Here is a 22592-nt window from a genome sequence, read left to right as displayed (position 1 = left end):
GTATGTAGATATAATGTGCTGTTTTTAATAAGATGAGTGACGGGTGTTGGTCAGTGTTCTAATCCTCATAAATAAACGCTTGCTAAGCACATCAGAACTGGCCTACGATATTGATCCGATAGACAATGCTCACAAGGCCAATGTGACCACATTTAGCAATGACTCATTAGTGTAGTCGTTCTAATAATAGACAACACCATTATAATTCAACTTCTGTTTGAGGCCGTTGCCTTTTTAATGAGATCTCCAGCAAACAAGGGGACACAGAGCACCTCAGGCGACCACTATGAAAATCTGGTCAACTCAAACCCTCGAAAAACCATGACCCGATGGAACCAGCGGCTAGATGTCATTCAATTTGGTACTCCTTGATTAACTATAACCCACACAGGCTAAAGCTGTGCAAAGAATGTGCCTTTCAGTTAATGAGAACTACATGTAGTGCCAATTGAATCATATAAAAACCAATCCTTCCAGATTGTGATGTGCTTGTCCTTAGTTGAAGTTGTTATCTGTGAGGCTTGATTAAATTTTTCATGAGCATGACCCAGTGAGTGAGACTGTAGCATTCTCTTTCTCTCTCTCACTCACTCACTCTCTTTCTCTCCCTCTTTTTCTTTCTCTCCTCCCTCCCACTTCTCTTCCCCCTTTCCAATCTCTGTCTCCATCCATCCATCCATCCATCCACCCATCCTTTCACCCACCCATCTGTACCTCTCCATCTCCCTGCTGTGGGGGGAGCTGAAGCAGTGTTGTGGGCTGTGGGGCTCCTTGTCTCCTGCTCTGTGAGCTCTCTGTGGTCAGCAGCTCTGGTCAGGCGAATGGTTCCACTTTTCACAGAGCTGGCAAGAGATCTTCCCTCCTTCCTTCCCCCTCTTTGTGTTAAAGCTCAGGCCATAAAATGACTAACTGTGGGTATTCCCAAAGTTCATGAACATTCTGGCACTCCAGGGCCACAAGGAAGAGCATCCCCCACACACACACACACACACAGACATGGGCACCAACCCAAACCCAACCAAACAGGCCATTATATTTCTCATTTGGAAACCATAAAGAAAGATGATACGTCATTGAAGTGGAGGCGAAGGCAAATGAAGTGCCACCGTGTCATTATAAATAAATATAAAGATGGTCTCATTTGTGTTCTGTGGTCGATCGTGAAATTGGAAGACGTCCTTTTATCCCGGCACTCAGAAGCAAATTAAAGAGTCGTTTGCAAAGGTTGTGGATGTTTTTGTCTATTGCATGATGCTTTGAGGAGAGACAGTACACATTCTGTGCAACTCAAACGTCCAGATTTACAAACCACAAACCAGTGAAGTATTCAGCCTGATGATGTCTGTGCAGTGCTGCAAAAAGGCAATAAGCAAAGAACTGGTTGAGCCAACATGAACTCAAGAAAGTGGCCAGTGAGACTCGCACCATTAGAAAAAAGGAGTAGTATCCAAAGTTCTTCCCTAATGTGTGTGTGTGGGTGCGTGTGCATAATGTGTGTGTATGTGTGTGTTCATGTGAGGAGCTCTTAGGGAATGTTTGCCGCTACACATTTCCACACTCTATCAGAGGAAGGAAGGCTAATTAAGGACACAGGAAAACAGTACCACCATGACTGTCCAGTTGACAACAACTGGGCTAAATCTGGCTTCACTCCCTAACTGGGCTAAATCTGGCTTCACTCCCTAACTGGGCTAAATCTGGCTTCACCCTCTAACTGGGCTCAATCTGGCTTCACTCCCTAACTGGGCTCAATCTGGATTCACTCCCTAACTGGACTAAATCTGGCTTCACTCCCTAACTGGGCTAAATCTGGCTTCACCCTCTAACTGGGCTCAATCTGGCTTCACTCCCTAACTGGGCTCAATCTGGATTCACTCCCTAACTGGACTAAATCTGGATTCACTCCCTAACTGGGCTCAATCTGGCTTCACTCCCTAACTGGGCTAAATCTGTCTTCACCCTCTAACTGAGCTCAATCTGGATTCACTCCCTAACTGGACTAAATCTGGATTCACTCTCTAACTGGGCTCAATCTGGCTTCACTCACTCCCTAGATGTATTTGTTTCTACCAGGGTTCCGAACCGGTTCAAGGAACGAAAACGAAAACCGAAAACGAACGGAATTTTACGAAATTTTACGAGGAGCGGAAACGGAAACGAAAACAAAATGGTCTTCAACTGTTCCGGAACAGAAACGTTATTCTGAAATCCACAAAACCGGTTAATAACGTTTTTTTTAGTTCTCTATATATTTTATAAAATTTAGCAAAAGCATATCCTATGTCAGGGAGACTATTTCCGGTTGTGCGAAAAACAAGCCCGCATCTACACTGTTCATGTGAGATAACAAGCCACTATGTAGCCAACTACTGTAGGCGAACAGCCTAATAATTTGATTTCTGCAGTTTGAAAAAAAAAAAAAAAACGAATAAATGGACCTTTGGTCCAAATGTGTATATTTTGTCTTGCTGTTGTAATGTAACCTATCCGTCTGCCACTTCGGATCTTAGGCCAGCTCGTAGCGTAGGCTACTGAAACTGATTTGGAAATTGTTTGTAGCCTATGCGTAATAGCCTATTTTGCCTGTCCACGCCTTGTTGTTTTAAAGTCGGGATTTGAAATGTTTGCGCAATTATAGCCTATTCTATGTAGAAGAGTTAAATTTGGGAAATTTGAGATAGGCCTTGTCAGCAACAGACAGGTTCGTTTATAAACAGGGTTGGAATTATAGCGCAAGCCTTTGAAGATCTCCATATGGATAAAACTTAGGCTACAACCAGGTAAGGAGTTTAGCACGTATCCAGAAATATTTTTGATAAGAAATTATTTGTTAGGCCTATAGTAAGTCTGTGGCTATGGGATGGATAGCCCTTCAGAATGTTTTTGGATGCCGCCTGTGATTTATTATTTTTGGGCATAGCTACGGTATAGGCTAAATCAAGAGGAAATAATGAGTATGTCTATTCTAAGGTAAAGTCCACAAAAATAGACTTGATAGGCCCGCCAAACACTGCCGGAACTTTAAGAACGAACGATATTTTGCGTTCCGAACCGGTTCAGGACCGATATGTTGGTGGCGGAACGCATGCAAGAACGAAAACATTAAACATAGGCCTACCTGAACCGTTCAGAACGGAACGTTTGAAAAATAATTTCGTTTTCAAGCCCTGGTTTCTACAGTATAGGATGCAATTACATCTTGAGAGTCAAGAATCATGCAAGGTTGTTCACACATACTGTACACACATGCACTCATATACACAATCACTAATTCAAGTCTTTGTAGTGTGAGCCACTCTTGCACCTTGCCTTGTGTCTGCCATTGACTTTGGGACATTTAGCATGTTTGGCAAGGTTTAACGAACTTCCTGGTATGAGGAGGGACCTTCCTAAATCCTGCAAAGCTTCCTATTTGCTTCTCCAACAGCAGCTGGTGCTGGGTATGATTGGGCAAGACTGGGCACAGATCCATGGGTCTGTACAGAAACCAGAAGGCCATTCAAGGACCGCGGACCCCTGCCAAGGCCAAATGCACTCTCGTAATGTTCTCGAGATCTCGTAATGTCATTGAGAGTGAAACGTAATTCATGGATCTGACTCATTTTTCTTTCATTGGATTCTTCATGAAAATCCGGCCAGGGGTTTTATCGTAATCTTGTTGACGAACTGCAACTGATTACAGTAGATAGCCTCCCCACTGTCCTCAGCAGAGATAAATACCACACACTTGCAGATAGGCCTACCTCCAAAAGCACAAACCATATCATTTTCCCTCTGTGGCAGCACACACTAATGCTAAAGCTGGCTAATGTCGCTAATGGTGTAAAGCTGTGAGATGAGCTATGTTGCCTGCAGATGTGAGGGGAAATGCAGAACAAAAACAGAGGCGTACTCATCACATTCCTCCATGACTCCAAGAGCAGACTGGAGGAGGCCACTGGACCCTAACAGTGGGCGACGACTGGGGTGGGGGACCGGGGGATGGCGCCTGTGTTGATGATCGCCGACAAGCTCTTACGGCACCACAGGGGAGAAAACCATCTGTCCCACCAAAGGGTTAATCCACAACCCAACCCAGGCTGTGGATTCCAGCTTTTTCCACCCTACATATCTGCTATTTGGGTCCTATTTTCCCTCCATTACACCCCAAACTCACACCCCTACCACCAACACAACCACCACCTCTACCAAAAGTCCCAGCAGCCACATACCACCCATCAGTGCAAAGTGTGTGTGTGTCTGTGTGTGTGTCTGTGTCTGCGTATGCTTAAGTGCGTGTGTGTGTGTATGTCTGTGTGCGTGTCTGTGTGTGTCTGTGTCTGCATGTCTGTGTGTTTTTGCTCTGACTGCCACATTGATCAGGAGGGCATGTGCATGGCAGATGTGGTGAGGGTGTCCAGTCTGAATGGGTCTCCCAATTGGAGGCATGACGAGGGCAATAAGGGCAAAAAAAACAGGCCCTGCTGCCTCCCTGGCTCTCTGCTCATCCTCTCATCCTCTCCATGAATGCCCCACACACAAGCCCCCTCTGCTTGTTTTCATGCCTAAATGCTCTGGTCACTGGGTTGGGAGGTGGGGGGTAGATAGGGTGGAGACACATAGATGGACAGATGATGACAAAACAGACAAAACAACAAAAAATTCTTCAAACAATGAATGAATAAAAGAAATGGCTGGAGAGAGTGCAGAGGAGGGATGAACGCTCAATTGGCCAGAAATGTGGCTTCAAATGCAGCGGCACACACACAGACGCACCGTCTTCCTCCTCCCAGCCAAAAGCACATTCACGAGAGGCGAGCTGACAGACGAGCGCTAAAACTAGCCATTTACTGAGGGCTGCACGCAGCCAGGGGCTAGCGGAGAGATGGACAGAGAGAAAGGAGGGAAGAAAGAAAGAGAGCGACACACAGACAGAAAGAGAGAGCCTGAAGGGTGGGGAACACACGGACATCCTGGAAACCTTTCCACTCAGCCACCCAGCCCCTAAACGACTGCCAGCTATGGCAGCGCTAATGCCCTCCGACGTGTCAACAAATCACAGCTCAATTCAGCCTTTATCTGCCATCGCAACCAGACGACCAGACATGCATACACTCTCACACACACACACACACACACACACACACACACACACACACACACACGGCAGCAGAGCACTCGCACACACACACTCTCCACACACGTACGCACCTACAAAATACAATCTTTGCAGAGCAACATAATCCTACCGTACCACGCTACCTTATCATAAGACATTCTAACATCCACCAGCCTCTCAGTGTAGCGTGCAATTCTCTCCTCCCCATCCCTCTCTCTCTCTCTCTCTCTCTCTCTCTCTCTCTCTCTCTCTTTCCCCATCTCACATCCCTTGTTCCCTACCCCCACCATAAACCCCGGAAGCCACAGCATCCTTCTCAAACAGGAGGCAAATGCTCAGTAAATACCTCAGCGCTGTGTGTGTGTGTGTTGTCCACCGCCTTAGTCCAGCTCGAGGAGAACAAACACCAGAGAGGGCGAAAAAAAAAACAATAAATCTCAGTGATGGACAGAATCCCGGCAGGCGGGCGAGCAGAAGGAAAAGGAGAAGAGAGGAGAGGGGAAGAAAAAAAAAAAAAAACAGAATCACAGCTCTCTCCCCGTGAGTGCATCAGACACAGGCGTCTGTGTGGGCGCTGGACAGTCTCTTCCTCCGGCTTTCCCCCTCCTTCCTCTTCTTTTCTTTCTTTCTACTCCTCCTCTTCTCTTCCTCTTCTCTTCCTCCTTCTTGATTAAAAAGAGCGGCACGGCAGACGAGCGCTTGTGCCCAGCGTTAGAGGCTAAGCACAATGTGAGCGCTAGTGCCCAGCGTTAGAGGCTAAGCACAATGTGAGCTGAGCTATCCACACACAGCCTGCTGTCTGAGGCTCACATCTCTAGCCCCACAATCACCCACATGCACCCGCCCACCTCTGCTCAGTTACACACACACACACTCTCTCTCTCTCTATCGCTCTCTCTCCAGACTCCTCCTCCCCTCCTTTCTTTTTCTGTCCCCCCACCTCTATCTCCCCCACCCCTCTCTCTCTCTCTCTCTCTCTCTCTCTCTCTCTCTCTGTCTCTCTGTCTCTCTGTCTCTCTGTCTCTCTGTCTCACACACACACACACACACACACACACACGCTCCCCCTGGCAAATAAGGCGGCCACATAAACCCCATTCTTGCACATCATGTGACCCTGGCAATCAACACTCTTCAAATAGCAAATGGTGGGCTAGGCTGTGTTGTGTTGTGGTGTGGTGTGGGTGGTGTGGTGTGTTGTGTGTTGTGGTGTGGTGTGGTGTGGTGTGGTGTGGTGTGCTGTGCTGTAATGTGCAGGACAACACACGGCTGGGCTGGACTGGGTTGTGGGTGAGAGGGAGGAGCAAGGAGAGGCACTTGTGGGCCTCAGCCATTGTTTTCTTTTAACCGCATGAGGGGTGAGTGCATTTGTCTACTGACAGAGCGGAATAAGGGGGTCAGGAGCACTTTCAGACTTCACCCCCCCTTGCACACACACACACACACGCAGCAACTCCATCAATACAGTTAAGCTACAAGCACATCAATTAAAGATGACCAGGGAAGAAGCCCATCATTCCATAGCAACACCATTCATGTCTGACCCACAAAACAAAGATGTGTAGGTGACATGGTCCTTTAGGGTTTACCCATGTCAACCCATTTTTATCCAACAATATTAACAAAGTTTCTTTTAAAAAGGCGCTATTTTTTATTTGTTTGTTTTTTTCCCATTTTGGGGGTCTCAAGTAAAGAATGTCCAGGTGATGTAAAAACTACTGCATGTGCAAGTGGTCAAGTCAGTATTCAAAACACCACTGGCATGGACTCTACCATGGATATGGACTCCACCATGGATCACCCAAACACCACTGCATGGACTCCAGACTCCACCATGGATTACCCAAACACCACTGCATGGACTCTACCATGGATTGGCTAGGGACCAAAAGGTCAGTTTTGACCTCCCACAGTTGCCCCATACAATCTTCTCCTACAGTTGCCCCATGCAATCTGCTCTACTACAGCTGCCCCATGCAATCTGCTCCTACAGTTGCCCCATGCAATCTGCTCCTACAGTTGCCCCATGCAATCTGCTTTCCTACAGTTGCCCCATGCAATCTGCTCTCCTACAGTTGCCCCATGCAACCTGCTCTGCTAACAGTTGCCCCATGCAATCTGCTCTCCTACAGTTGCCCCATGCAATCTGCTCTGATAACAGTTGCCTGATGAAATCTGCTCTCCCAACAGTTGCCCCATGAAATCCAACCTCCATCAATCAACGCATGTCACTGGCATGTTTCCGGTCCGCGGGTCCTCCACCCCAAACCGTGGAGTAATCTTTAAAAATTTAAACTCCACAATAGGATAAGAGGTGCTTTCTGGACGCTCCAGACGCTGTCCCATCAGCCTGTGAGGCCGGGAGAGCGGCTATTTCAGGGAGATGAGAGATGAATCATTTCACACTCAGCAGAGGATATCTGCCTTGAATCTAGACCTCACCTTGGGACACAATATCTTACTTTACATTGAGTGGAAAATTCTGTCTCTTCCTCTGTGCAAGCCTGGAACAGACGGCAAGCAGTCCATTCGGGGGGGGGGGGGGGGGGGATATAGAGTCTAGAGATTATTGTTTAATATTTGCATACATTCTCAGTATTTTCAACATTTTATCTCTAATGCATAAATACTGTTTTAGTCTCAACACGCTCTACCAGTAAGGAGAAGTGAGTTTTCTTTAAAATAAGAAAACACAACACACTACACTACTCAACCTTAAAAGATACAGGACGTCACAGCATCCCAGGGTTTTCTGACCAGATCACTGGCATGCTGCATCACCCCCCTCGTGTCTGTCATTGCACCAGGAACTGCCGATGAGTGTAGTCGTGGAACACGATCATGGCTGATAAGCATCGTGTCTGGGAGTGCTGGCGCTAAAAAATCAATGGCGTTCCAGTCCGACTGCAGACTGACATGCTGTCCACATGCAGCAGCGTTAGCGAGCACATGTTCCCTATTAACAGACTTCCAGCTGCTGCCACATCCAGAGAGAATGGACAAGGCAAGATTGTGTTACTAACAATTACTGCAAGACAGGACACAATCGGACCACACACACACACACACACACGCACACATAGACAATGCAGCCACTGACTTCATTTCCAATGAAAAAACAGACCACACATAATACACAGTCATACTAAAAGAGGTAGAAAGTGAGAGTGAGAGTATGTGTGTGTGTGTGTGTGTGTGTGTGTGACAGACACAGAGCCCACTGCTTTGTCCCTGATGTCTGTGCCCTGCGTATGAACAGGCAGCCGTGAGCAGAGCTACGATACGCTAGGCTACGCTACGCATATCTGCTCATATGACTTCACCCAGTGGCAGCGGCACAAGCGATCGAACGAGCAGGAGACTGTTTGGATGATGCAATGTGGAGGCGCACATCTGCAAATGAACAGACCAGAGAAAGACCAGAGAAAGAGAGAGAGAAGGAAAGAGAGAAATATAGAGAGGAATATATAGAGAGGGAGAGACAGACAGAGAGGGATGAAAAGAGAGGAGAAGGAGGAAGGAAGGGGGTGGAGAAATGGGGGAGCAAACTCATCATCCCGAGTGGGCTCCCCAGTGGGCGCCAAATAAAGGAAGCGCTGACCATGAGAATGCGCTGGGGTGTGTGTGGTGGGGTGTGTGTGTGTGTGTGGTGCGGTGGGGTGTGTGTGTGTGTGTGTGTGTGTGTGTGTGTGTGTGTGTGGCCGGTGGGGTGTGTGTGTGTGTGGTGCGGTGGGGTGTGTGTGTGTGTGTGGTGGGGTGTGTGTGTGTGTGTGTGTGTGTGTGGTGCGGTGGGGTGTGTGTGTGTGTGTGTGTGGTTGCGGTGGGGTGTGTGTGTGTGTGTGTGGTGCGGTGGGGTGTGTGTGTGTGTGTGTGTGTGTGTGTGTGTGTGTTGTGTGTGTGTGTGTGTGGTGTGTGTGTGTTTGTGTGTGTGTGCAGTGGTGTCTCTGTGTGACATGTGTCGGTGGTGGGGTAATGTGTGTGTGTGTGTGTGTAGTAATGGTGGGGTGATGCGTGTGTGTGTATTAGCGTGGGGCCATGTGTGTGTGGTGGGTATGTGTGTGTGTGTGTGTGTAATGATGCCATTAAGAATTGTGTGTGTGTGTAGTAGTGCGGTGGGGTGAGGAATTAGTAATGTTACGGTAGGGGTGTGTGTGTGTGTGTAATGCGGTAGAGGGTATTGTGTGTGTAATTTGCAGTGGAGTGTGTGTGTGTAATGTATTGCGGTGTTAGGCGGTAGGGGTGTGTGTATGTGTGTTGGGCAGTAGAGTGTGTAATGTATATGAATGCAGTAGAATTAATGGCAATATTATTAATGATGCGGTAGAGGTATTAATGTGTTAATGTGTGTGTGTGTGTGTGTGTAGTCCCAGTAGGGATTATTAGGGGGTAGTGTGTGTGTAATGTGTATGTATGAGTGCGGTAAGAATTGTGTGTGTGTGTGTGTGAGGTGGTGAGAGGAAGTGTGTGTGTGTGTGTGAGATGCGGTGGGGTAGTAGTGTGTGTGTGTGTGGTGCGAGGGGTAAATGTGTGTGTGTGTGTGTGAAAATGCAGTGCGAGAATGGGGTGTGTATATATGTATTCGCGGTGGGGTGTGTGTGTGTGTGTGTATATAATGCGGTGGGGTGTGTGTGTGTGTGTGTTGCGGTGGGGTTGTGTGTGTGTGTGTTGTGTGTGGTGCGGTGGGGTGTGTGTGTGTGTGTGTGTGTGTGTGGTGCGGTGGGGTGTGTGTTGCGGTGGGGTGTGTGTGTGTGTGTGTGTGGTGGGTGTGTGTGTGTGTGTGTGTGTGTGTGGTGCGGTGGGGTGTGTGTGTGTGGGTGTGGTGCGGTGGGGTGTGTGTGTGTGTGTGTGTGTGGTGGGGTGTGGGTGTGTGTGTGTGTGTGTGGTGGGGTGGGGTGTGTGACGGGATGACAGGTGGAGTGACGGCAGAGAGACATGCTGAGAGAGGGGGACACACACTGTCCAGTCCGAGTTCCGTCAGCACTGTCCAGTCAGGGTTCCGTCAGCACGGTCCAGTCAGAGGGTTCCGTCAGCACTGTCAGGGTTCCGTCAGCACTGTCCAGTCAGAGGGTTCCGTCAGCACTGTCCAGTCAGGGTTCTGTCAGGCCCACACTGCCCAGTGCCACTGCCATCTGGACCCAGTCACAGTTGGATGGGTGGATCATGACCTCTGCATATACACACACACACAGACTCACATGCACATCTTGTGATGCACTTGGAACACACACAATACACAGAGACACACAGACACAGACAGACACATACACGTGCGTGCACATATAGACACACACACACACACACACACACACACACACACAGCCTTCTGACTCTCCTGGCTAAAACAAACAGACTGACACATTGTCGCAGTGCCGAGGTCTCTGCCCCAGTGACTTGGTGGACAATGCCCTTAAGATGAATTAGGAGGAGAAAAAAAGTGCCCCAACCAGTTAGCCATCTGTCCTGATATTTGCCTGATGTGGCTAGATGTGCAATGCTGCTCCCCTTCAACCCCCGCTCCGCCTCCTCCTCCTCCTCCTCCTCCTCCTCTTCAGCCCAACCCCCTACTGCAAGCTCCACCCTGCCCCCACTCCAACCCGTCCCCTTAGCCTACATACCTCTATATGGCCAGCGCACACCACTGACCATGTGCTCACCAAAGCCCGCACAACACACTTCCCCTCCACGACACTCCGTATGGCAGCGGAGCAGGGGCTCACGTCTGCAGGAATAGGTGGGAAGGGAGGGGGTCAAAGCAGGAAAATAGAACGCCTACTTGCCTGGATGCAGAGGAAGTGCAAACTGCAAGCAGCGTGGTGCTAATCCTAACTCGCTCTGTGTACATGTGGAGTGTGTGTGTGTGTGTGTGTGTGTGTGTGTGTGTGTTGGCAGACAGAAGCTGCTTCACACCCTGAGCTGTGTTCACATGGACAAGGCAGCCAAAGAGAAAACAGAGGTACACGAGAAAGAGAGAGAGAGAGCGAGAGAGAGAGAGAGAGAGAGAGACAAAGAAAGATGCGGAGTGAGGTATAGTGTGGCACATGCAGAACTACAATTCTAGCACATACACACACACACACACACACACACACACACACACACACACACACGTTCTATGAAGGGACGCTAAGAAAAAGGTTTTATTTATGTCTGTGGGCTGTGAGAGCAGCAGTGTCTTTTTTGTGTGTGTGTGTGTGTGTGTGTGTGTGTGTGTGTGTGTGTGTGTGTTGTGTGTGTGTGTGTGTGTGTGTGTGTGTGTGTGTGTGTGTGTGTGTGTGTGTGTGTGTGTGTGTGCGTGCGCCAGACTAACAGAGATAATAAGAGAGAATAGAGAGGATGTTGGGGGGATGGAGGGGACCCGGCACGTAATTTCACGACCACTGATCCTTCCCCGCGCTGCTTAACAATGAGCAGCTGTAGCCGTGGCCGTGGCTGTGGCTGTGGCTGTGACCATGGCGGTAGCTGGGCAGGCAGCGAGGCGATCGAGGTGGCAGTGTCACAGTGACACTCCGCTTACACAGAGACAGGAAGATGCGGGGGGTGGGGATGGGGGGGGTGGCTTTGCTTCACTGCCATGTTTACATCCCCACTACCCTATTGATGAGAGCACATTAGTAGCCACCATCTTGTCCCCCCACCACCACCATTCAGCGCTACACCCGCCCTTCCCATCCACACAGAAAGCCCACATCTGCCTGATTGCTCTTAAAGAGACAGCGCCCCATTTGTCAGGGCAGAGCCATCTGTCTGAGATTTGGTCATCATTCAGAGACCATGGAGTCAGTTTGGGGGTGCTCCTCCAATGCTTGCTAAATGGCCAATGTAGCCATCCGAATGTTCATTTAGAATGCAAGAACCATTACAACAATGTTGAGTTTAGAATGGAGCATGGAACCCAACAAGCCCCTAAAGGCAGTGAGCGCGAGTTCAGTCCCATGTCCTCACGGACACCTCTGAGCTCTGACACATCAGTCTCTCTCTCTCTCTCCCCTCGGCCACCTGGCAGGGCGAGCCACTGGTCAGGCCACTGGAGAACAAAGTGGCAGCTGCAGACATACACACACTCATGAATAAGCACTAGCTGACCCCCGCCTCCCCCTCCCTCACACACACACACACACACACCACACACACACTGGAGGAGGGGCTGGGCTGCACTGGTTCAGTCCATTCCCGCTCACTCGGCTCATGTTCTGTGTTAGACGGCCAGCCAGCGGGTGGGGAATTCATGATGGGCAAATCTGGGATTCGCTGCAACATCGCTGAGCGGAGACAACCAAACTGATCTAGTGAGCATATAAGCTGAAGAAGTATTCTTTTTTCTTTGGGTAGCAGCGTTCAATCACACACATATTGGACACCACAAAATGGCAAGAGGTTTGTTGCACAAATGTGTCATTAAGATAGCACTACTATTAATGCATACTGCGATTAAAAAGTGTCATTAAGATAATACTCCTATTAATGCATACTACGATTAAAAAGTGTCATTAAGATAACACTACTATTAATGCATACTACCATTAAAAAGTCCCTTGCATCACCTTGCTAAGAAAGGAAACCACTGATGGCTGACTCACAACACATCATTTTCTGAGGTATGTCCAGACACTAAGGCTGCTTTCTGTGGATGCCAGCACATGTGTGATGATGTGTGAAAGTGATGACCCAGGGGTCAGGGGGGTTAAGCGTCCAGCCTCGGACAGCCTCTCCTCCTGGTCATAATGCCAGAAACCACCCCCACACACACACACACCCCATACAAATCCATCTGTTCCGTCCAGCTGCTTTCTGTCTATGCGGCCCACACGTAATCTGATCAATCAGTGTTTGCGCGCTGGCTAAAAGCCCCCCCCCCCCCCCCCAGTTGTTGTTGTTGACCTTAACAAAAGATGTGTGTTGCACAACACTGCATTCCGCTAGTCAGTCTCACTAAATGCCCTGCCCTTCCACACACACACACACACACACACACACATACACACACACAAATAATCTCAACTCACAGAAATCCTGAAAATAGACAAAGAAAAGAAAAGCGCCTCAAAGAAACGGACTTTAATAGGCTTAATTCCTCCTAAAAGAGTGCACACAATGGCAAAAAGAATGCAACTCATTTCAACGTACAGTCTTTGTCAGCGAGAGATAAGAAGCTAATAAGCAAACTATGATAGTTTTAGGTTAGATAGATATATCTAAATTATTAGCAGAGTACTACGAGTATACACGGCTGTTCTGTGCACTCCTAATGATAACTGCACCTAGCCAGATGGTATTCAGCCCTGTTATGGCAATACAGAGGTCATTTCAGTGCAGGTCTGGGAGAGCACTTGAAAAATGTAAGGTGATTTTACAAGAAAGGATCGATAACAGACTGATTGCAAACATCAAATAACTGTGTGGGAGTGAGACCAATTTGAGTAAAAATAAGACCAAGTTTCAAAAGCACCACTGAAATAAAAAAGCACAATTCTTGAGACATGAAACAAATTCAGGCATTTAGGCAATAGAGAACAACAATCATTAAGAATTATATGAGATGGGTTTGCTCATTGCATCACAATAATATCAGATATATGGTAGAGCCATTATTCTGCCGACTGAGAGGGAACATGATGGACAATCCAGCCTAGAAATGACACAACTGACATGTTCTCAAGAGGACAGTGGTCTAGAACGGACACAACTGACATATTCTCAAGAGGACGGTGTCCTAGAACGGACACAACTGACATGTTCTCAAGAGGACGGTGTCCTAGAACGGACACAACTGACATGTTCTCAAGAGGACAGTGTTCTAGAACGGACACAACTGACATGTTCTCAAGAACGGACACAACTGACATGTTCTCACATGGACAGTGTTCCGAAAACAAGGTAAGGATTTCAGCAAAGCAACAGACAAAACATTGCAAACAATTCTATACTCTAGGTACTGCAAGAGTCCAAGCTATATCCCTACACATCACAGGAGCTTAAAATAGACACTTCAACAAGGCTTCAAAGCTGGACGGTGCAACTTCAGCATTTAGCAACATAAGGGGCTATACTTAATGCATTCTTCTTTATGTTGCACCACAATCAAACTATAAGTAGATCAGGGGTTTCTAATTCAATGTAAGGAGTGCGCTAATCCAGACCATCTGTCTATTGGGCTCCACTAAAGCTAAACACAGCTAAACTGTGGGGAGTACTAAAGGGTCCTATGGGCATTAACCACGGATACCTATTTAGCAGACCCCTTACGTACTCAATAAGTCCTAGCCAATGAGGCCATAGCATGCCATGGGTCTACAAATACACTGAAGTGGCAATGAGGAAACCCTGGATTCAGTGCTGGCACACAACTCCTCACAGAGTACAAACATGCACCACTTCTACCATGTGGTATGTGAGAGGGGATGTTTTGAAAGAGTATCCAGAGTATGTGGTTACAGACCTCATCATTCTGGTGGCTTGCACTGTGATCTCTATACGGCACTTCCAATAACAATACAGGATATCTATATACATCATATATAAAATATAGTGTCAATAGATATGGAATTGGACTAGGTTAGTCCACCCTTGTCCATCCATTCACTCTTTATTATAAAGGAAGGCCTGGCTGTTAGAAGAATGTCAGGCAAGACATACATGTTAAATCACTACCCCTATTGATTACGAGGATGGCCTCCCCTATTGATTACGAGGATGGCCTCCCCTATTGATTACGAGGATGGCCTCAAGAGTCAATTGATCGGGAAAGCTCCGGGACCACATCACTATAATCAAAGGGCATGGGCAAAGCCAGAAGAGCTCGCTGATTAAATGGATTTACGGGGATTGGTGGGAAGGGAAGGAAATATTGATTCATCAGCCGGCTCCTCTGAGCCCAAGCCCAATCAATAATCAATGGGATCAGATGAAGAAATCAAGTTAGGGGGTGCTAAAGATGTTTAAAGGAAGGTTTCTGCGTTTAAAGGAAGGTTTCAAAAGGCATGTACCTCTGCGTTTAAAGGACGGTTTCAAAAGGCATGTACCTCTGCGTTTAAAGGATAGTTTCAAAAGACATGTACCTCTGCGTTTAAAGGACGGTTTCAAAAGACATGTACCTCTGCGTTTAAATGGACAGAATGCACTGCCAGCTGGCTCTCCTCACACAAAAGGAAACAATGCAAACTTGCAACCACTGCTATCAAATTACATAATGGTTAAAAAGTTTGTGTTCGCTTGGTGGGCACTCACTTACAAGTCTCACTGCCACCCACTCAATCAATGGGCAGATATCGCATATCGCAACATAGCCATATGCCATAGCCCCCCCCACACACACACACACACACACACACACACACACACACACACACACACGTGCGTGCGTTCCTTCTTCTACCCACTGGTCCAGAGCCAGTCTATACACCGACAGCTCACATATAAAGAAAGCTCAAACGTGGGAGTCGGGTTTCCACCACGAGACCCTTGTGGCTGCGTCAGGGCACTCTTTAAGCAGGACGCCGTCTGTGAATTAACATGGCTCCAGAGAAGGCAGGAACCTAGCGTCTCCCACCAGAAATAAATAAATAAATAAATGCAAAATTGGCACGTTTCGAGGAGACCCAAAGGATGAGAGTGGACAGGGGGAATTGGGAGCGAGACTGACTGAATTGGCAATGTACTCACAAGGCACAGCATGGCGGTACAGGTTATCGCGGATCGTCTGCTGAAGCTCGTGATCCGGGGAAGACTTCTGAAACCTCTGGCTCAGGTAGCGTTTCAGGTCCTTGTTGAGCTTGTTTCCTGCAGAACAAAAGAGGGAGACATCTGTTAACATGATACTACGACACAATAAGATTGTCAACAGGACAGCTTGGAAGAAATATGCACTTCAAAAGGCACCGGCCCAGAGAATGAACCAATGGACCATTGAAACCTGCATCTTTTTGGGCCTTGAAGTGCAAAACAAACTCAAGTGCTAATGCTATTGTGCTCACTAGGCTGCCTCTTTCCTTTCTCGTCACACTCAGAAGAGATACCTGGACACTCTGCTTAAACAGTGCTAATGGGACGACAGACAGGGCATGCAAATAATTCTACCACCCTGGGACAGACCATCTGCTGCGAACACAGTTTACCCCCAAACAAAGAGATGCCAACGGCATCTGAGCAAGTCCATACACACAGGAGAGGAGAGGACAGGAGAGGAGAGGACAGGAGAGGACAGGAGAGGAGAGGACTGCCAGCTCTGGACTTGCCCACTTAACCTCTCACGGTCATGCTCACTAGACCAGAGACGTAGAGGAAATAAACATGCGGTCCTACCCTATCTGGATGGCTCATCAGAAACAATTAACAAACCATCTGTTGACACCGTGCTGACCGTGAGGACCAGTAACAGGGGGCTGTGGTTAGGGTTGGGGTCAGAGCTCTGGTTAGGGGTTAATTGACCGATACCCAACAACCTCACCTATAATTATTTTAATGGTCTTTTGGGTATGTTAACTAACTAGGGTGTGTCAGTAATGCTTTGTTGACTAACTATAACGAGCCATCAAAACAATGTGTGCAAACATGTTCAGGAACTTAGAAAGAGTCTGACCATTCCGCAAGCAATTATTTTCATATTAGCATCACTCCCATGGGATGCTAGATGAACAGTACACACCTCTTAGAAGGATTAAGTACATGGAGCCAGGTGATGTAGGTGGTTAACAGGGTAAAACTAGTACAGTAGTTGCTATTCATCTAAGTTGTCATCAAGCAAAAGATTCCACAATGCCCTTGGTGTTAATCAAAGATTCTAGAACAGAGCTCTAGAATCTTTGGTGTTAATGTTAGAACTTATTGGATCAAAGCAACCATGGAGAGCATAGCATCTTCTATAAAACAGTAGTTCTACAGCCCCCACCACTCTGCTTTCTGCTTTCCATACTGCTTTCTTAACCGTACAGTGTTTCTCACTTCTAATGATATCAGAAAGGTGGCTAGGCCACATGTTTTTGACATCTTCGGGAGAAAATACAGTCTGCACAAGCACCAGAATTTGTTTCCATGGAAACACTGAGGACAGGGCCTGCTGGTAAGTGAAACCTAGAGGCCTTTAATATGACGAGTGCGGCGAGCCAATACAAGCCATATGCTGCAGTCTCGTTATGATGTCTCTGTTCTGATACGGCACGGACATACTGTACAGGTGCGCCCCAGGTCATGTCCACTCCTCACACATTAATAAAGTGACCACACACACAAGACACTATAGTAACAACACTCTAAAGATATTGATGAGCTGAATACTATTAATAGCACAAATCGAACTCTAGAGAAGCTGTGTGGTTTACATACTGTAGGCTCTACTGTATAACATGGTAACAGTGTCACAGTCAGTTGAGACCACCTAGCATGCAATTACATGCAATGTGGACATAAAATAGCTCTCATCCACCTGGCTCAGTTAAATGTCATTTTTGCTGTACAGGGGAAACGCAAGGTTGTAACACGAGGCCGAAAAGCAAACAAACTGACACGACCACATGTCTGCCGTCATCCTGGTCTTGCCATCACAGCCTCCTCCATGGTCACCGAGGTAACAGCTTAGGAAAGCTATCTTCTCTTTGTTACTTGCTTCTGGCTTTTGAACCCATCCACCTGAGAGTGGAGATTGCTTTGAATCTGTGACATTTGGACCCGTCTCATCTTCCCTCTTTAGAGCTGAGGACATACAGGCGTCTCCTCTAGAGTCTTGACCAATGCCATCTTTGACTAGCAGTTTACAAACCCTGCATCATCTTACATCAATAGACTACTCCAACCCTGCAAAGACATTTCATGGCTACACTCTAAATGGTCTTGAGTCAGTGAAGGAATGAAAACTAAACATCCTTCGACCATGGATTGCTAGCTCCACGTTCTGGTGCTGTATCCAAACCATAATAGATATTGTCAATATTTATCAGCCTCAAGTTCAGGAGTGCAGACTGGCTTGGGTTGAAGAAGGCCACTCTGTGTACTTTCACTGCTCTTCCTCTGGGTTTGGCAAGACACAAACAAGCCCAGACCTCTCGGCCACAACGAAATGCCTCGGCGCAGGGAACTAAGTAATGGCTGCAGCAACTAGCAAGAACAGTGCTGTATTTTAATCCCTGAAACAGGTTGTGAGTTGTGATTCCAAATCGAAGACGCATAGCAACACAGATCAGCTCACATTAGCACTTAGTCATTTAAACATTAAGACGGTGGCAATGCAACTCTTTCAGGGACCATCACTCATCCTTTTGACTGTAAGAGAGAAATGCATGCTGTAAAAATGCTGCAAAAATGTTCCTTCCCTCACAAGAGGCACCGAACAAAAAAGCTTCTACATGCATAGTAAAGCATAATTGATGGCTTAGTTGGGGACTGTCTAAACTATACTTTAGTTGGGTGTGCACGTTCACAAAGGGAGAGAGGAACACCATGGGCAGAAATAGAGGAAAATTAGCAGCTTGTGTGAACTAAAAATATCATTGCTAATGATCAGTCAAGGTTGTCAGGAAGTTAAGAATATTATAAAAAGCTTCTGGACACATTGTGTGAGGAGAGGACATATTATGGCCAACACACTGTGCAAACTGAATGAAACAGTGTAAACTAAATGAACACATTACAAACTTTGACTTTGGAAATACTCATTCACTGACAGTCTAAGAGCCTAATGCAAACTGACACAGTAGTCCTTCCCTAAAAGAGACACATATCACAGTCTGACAGAGCTGTTAAGAAATAAACATCCTTGCTCAGAGTGAGAAGCCTCTTTATCATGCACTAGATAAGTGGGCTTTCATTGAGAGCACCAGTTTAGTCTTGACATTGCCTCAAATTCAATTTGGGATATAGCTAACATAACATTCAATGCCAAAACAATTGTTTACAAAAATGGCGATAAAGAACAGTTAATTTAAGCTTTGGAGATCTGGTAATGACAACAGACTTTTCATTCCTAGTGCTCTCTACCAGAATTAGGTTGGGTTGATTAGTTTCCCCACAGCTGTCTGAGGTAGTCACAGTATCATGCCATTGCCTGAGGCCATTTTCATGGCAAGTGCCTGGTTAGGCACCTAATCAGAAAAAAAAAGTGTTGCACTGTGGAGATGCAGTGTCATTAGACACCTATGGGAGTCGAGACTCGTGTATGTGATTCGGCAGGATTCCCTTGCAGTGTCATTAGACACCTGTGGGAGTCGTGACTCATGTATGTGAATCCCTTGCAGTGGGAGTCTTGACTCATGTATGTGATTCCCTTGCAGTGGCATTAGACACCTGTGGGAGTCGTGACTCGTGTATGTGATTCCCTTGCAGTGTGTGCAAGGTGCCCAGGAACCTTCTCTGGCAAATTTGTCACCTCAGCCAACCACAGAGGAGAAACAGAACGTTCAGAGGAGCTTTCTCTAATGACACTATGTGCTTGTTAATGGGTGCCCGCTAACGACTGTGACAAGACCTGAGGCCTTGTGGAGCCATATTTCATTCCTGGGGCTTTCTGCTGAGGAGTTCATAACCCCACACTGGGACTGGGAATACAGTAAGCAGCCTAGTCTTCAGCAAATCTGGAACCACTAAAGCACGGATCCTGTTTGCTCATTCGCTGAGCTCAACTGTGGCTCACAAAACGTCCTCTCTCTGTTCCACAAACTCAGAAGTTTATGTCACCTGCCCATATAATCCCCCCCAAAGTAAGAGGATTTCCTGTCCCTCACTTGCACAAGCTCAGAAAAGAAGTCACAAAGGATGTACGGTAGAAGCACCTCCATGACTGTTGATAAGACCTTCATGACTTGATTATCCTGATGGGACTTCTAGTAACCCAGATAATTCATGGGCACTCAGTGGGTTCAGAGGGGGTTGGGGGCAGTTGGTCCCCTTGCACGAAAATCCCAGCTCACGGAGATAATTGGAGAGCAAATTTCCCCCAAACTGCCTCCACCTGACAGAGATTTTTTATAAGCTTCCCTGAGATGTAGGGGGGCATCACATATGGACAGTTGAACTGTGCTGGATTAGCTGAGACTGTATGCGCAACACCACCAGAATATGTGATGGGGAGACAGAGAGGGAGAGAGAAAGAGAAAGAGAGAAAAAGACAGAAAGAAAGAAAAAAAAAGAGAGAGAGAGAGAGAGAGAGTGAGACTGCAGCGGAACAGAAAATGGTTGAACGTATAAAAGTGAAGTTCTACAGGAGATTAGTGGATCAGACGGTTCCCTCAAATCGAGACCAAAGAGCCTGTCAGTCGGGCTCAGACGCTGCGCTGCTTAGGCACTCAGCTGCAGACAAGGCTGACATTCACATCTCGCCCAAATCCACCCCAGCACCACGAACGCTACGCAAACTCGCTTTCCTCTCTGGGCTGCCTCGACGGAAAAAAGGGGGGAAGAGAAGGAAAAAAACAACAAGGGAACTGACAGATTTGCAAATTGTGAGACAAGTTTGGGTTCCGTCTGTAATGTTTCCATTCAGTTGTTTCTCTTTCCTCGTCCCCCGCCCCCCCGCCCCCGCCCCAAGTGTTACGGTGTAGTCTCTGCCGAGCATTAACATGCCCGCAGTGGATCCAGCATTATGGATTCATAATGGCCGCATCAAGGACAGCTTCTGCAGAAAAGAGGAAGGTTCTCTGTGGGTTCTGACGGGAGGCGTTGGAGAGGGCTTAAGTTGTCTGCCCCCTCATCAAGGCAATGAGCCCCAGCATCAGGGAGGGTTGATGGTGTTAAACGCTGGCCAGCGCAGCCTTCATTACGACCATTTTAAAAACCCCACTTCCACACACACCTGCGTCAGGACCTCCCCCTTCCACACACGCCTGCGTCAGGAGTCAGGACCTCTGGTGTGTTTACTGTGAACTAATGAGGGGATTTCTCTTCAAAGTGAGAAAGCACAAGCAAGGCTCCTGTTAATCGATTACACAGACGTTTATGAGAGCTTGCTTTTCTCATTCTGCCATGGTGTCTTGGCCAACACACACAGCATGAGCATATAAATGAGCAGAAACACATTTAGCATTGAAAACTCCACACTGAGATCCAGCTCAGTGTCCACTGCAAGGGAAGGTGGGCAAACGTACAATCACAACAAAATATTATTTGGGAAAATTGGATTTGACTCCTTGCTACAGAGAACAATCTTGTACAATGAACCATCCGTTATCATTTGCATGGTGCCATCACAAATACAGTATATTGCAATCAACAACTAAAAGATGTTTACAGTGGATATGTCTCTCCTAATTCAGTGCTGCAAGTGCATCTGTTTACTCACTGAGAGCACAATACAACAGGTCAGGCCCAGGAGGGAGGAAGCTAGCACGCCGCTTCAGTAAAGATGCATGTTTGCAGTATGGTAATGCTTTAGAGCTTGGAGGGGAGTATTAAACTCTTGACCCAGCCCAAGCCTAGCACACTGGGCCAAGCACACTGGGCATGTGCCACAAATTGTTGTCAAAATGCATGTGTCATAGCTGAGGATCCACAGCAGAACTCAAACAGTGTGCAGAATCAGACATGCCCCTTGCTGCCTTAGACCAGGGCTAGCCTGGGAGTCCAGCACATCTATTTAAACATTATGAAGGAGCAACCAATGAATGTGTATCTCTGCATGTGTCTGTGTCTGTATGCCTGTGTGTGTGTGTGTGTGGTGTGTGTGTGTCTGTCTGTCTGTGTGTGTCTGTGCATGCATGTGTGTGTGTGTGCTGTGTGTGTGTCTCCCTGTGTGTGTGTGTGGTGTGTGTGTGTCTGTCTGTGTGTGTGCATGCGTATGTGTTTGTGGTGTGTGTGTCTGTCTGTCTTAGTGTGTGTGTAGGTGTGTGTGTGTGTGTGCATGTGTGTGTGTGCATGTGTGTGTGTGTGTATGTGTGCACATGCGTGTACGTGTGTGCGTGCTTGTGTGCGTATGTGTGTGCGTGTGTGTGAGCAGCCATGTCTCTGTGACCATTTGGAATTCGGAGCTCAGCTCAACACTGCCCTCTGTGTTCCTCTTCATTAGACCTCATCTGCCTGCGTCACACACGGCTGCCCCGTCGCCACAGCAACGGCAGTCGGAACAGCACTACAGCAACCCTGCGGAGCATGGAGGCAGGCCAGACGCCCCCTACTGGTCATCACCGTCAACACAGGGAACATGCCCGAGCAGAGGAAGCTCCTTTCCTATTGTACTGTAGCTTCTGATAAGATGAGACAGGACAGGACCGGAGACAGGACAGGACTTTGGCCAACTGTTGGCTAGATTTAAACAGGCATGAACTGCTGGCCTGTCCTGTACCAAGGGGACAATAAAACTATATTTCTGCTTGGCACTGCCTTTCTACAACATGGGTCTTCCAACAACTGGAAAGAAGCAATGCTGTTCATTTACCACAGCTGGAAAAAAAAAAAACAACAACTGCATTTTCATTTACACCCAACCAACCCTTTATTTAACATACTAAAAATGCAGTTACCACGGAGATAAAAGGCGAAAGTGCCCTGTCAGACACTCACTCAATACTAGAATCAA

At 47.3% G+C, this 22592-nt stretch overlaps 1 protein-coding gene across 1 annotated transcript in view; it reads right to left on the bottom strand.

The window, feature by feature from the left end:
• magi1b (membrane associated guanylate kinase, WW and PDZ domain containing 1b) overlaps window positions 1-22592 on the bottom strand; it is a 140728-nt gene that overhangs the window by 64061 nt on the left and 54075 nt on the right. The window contains 1 exon segment of the mRNA XM_048254000.1: window positions 15758-15874. Coding sequence (XP_048109957.1) covers window positions 15758-15874 — 117 coding nt within the window.

Source organism: Alosa alosa, chromosome 10 (genome assembly GCF_017589495.1).
Source record: "Alosa alosa isolate M-15738 ecotype Scorff River chromosome 10, AALO_Geno_1.1, whole genome shotgun sequence".
Taxonomy (NCBI): domain Eukaryota; kingdom Metazoa; phylum Chordata; class Actinopteri; order Clupeiformes; family Clupeidae; genus Alosa; species Alosa alosa.
The sequence above is the reverse complement of the archived record's forward strand: the minus strand, read 5'-3'. Positions and strand labels throughout refer to the sequence as shown.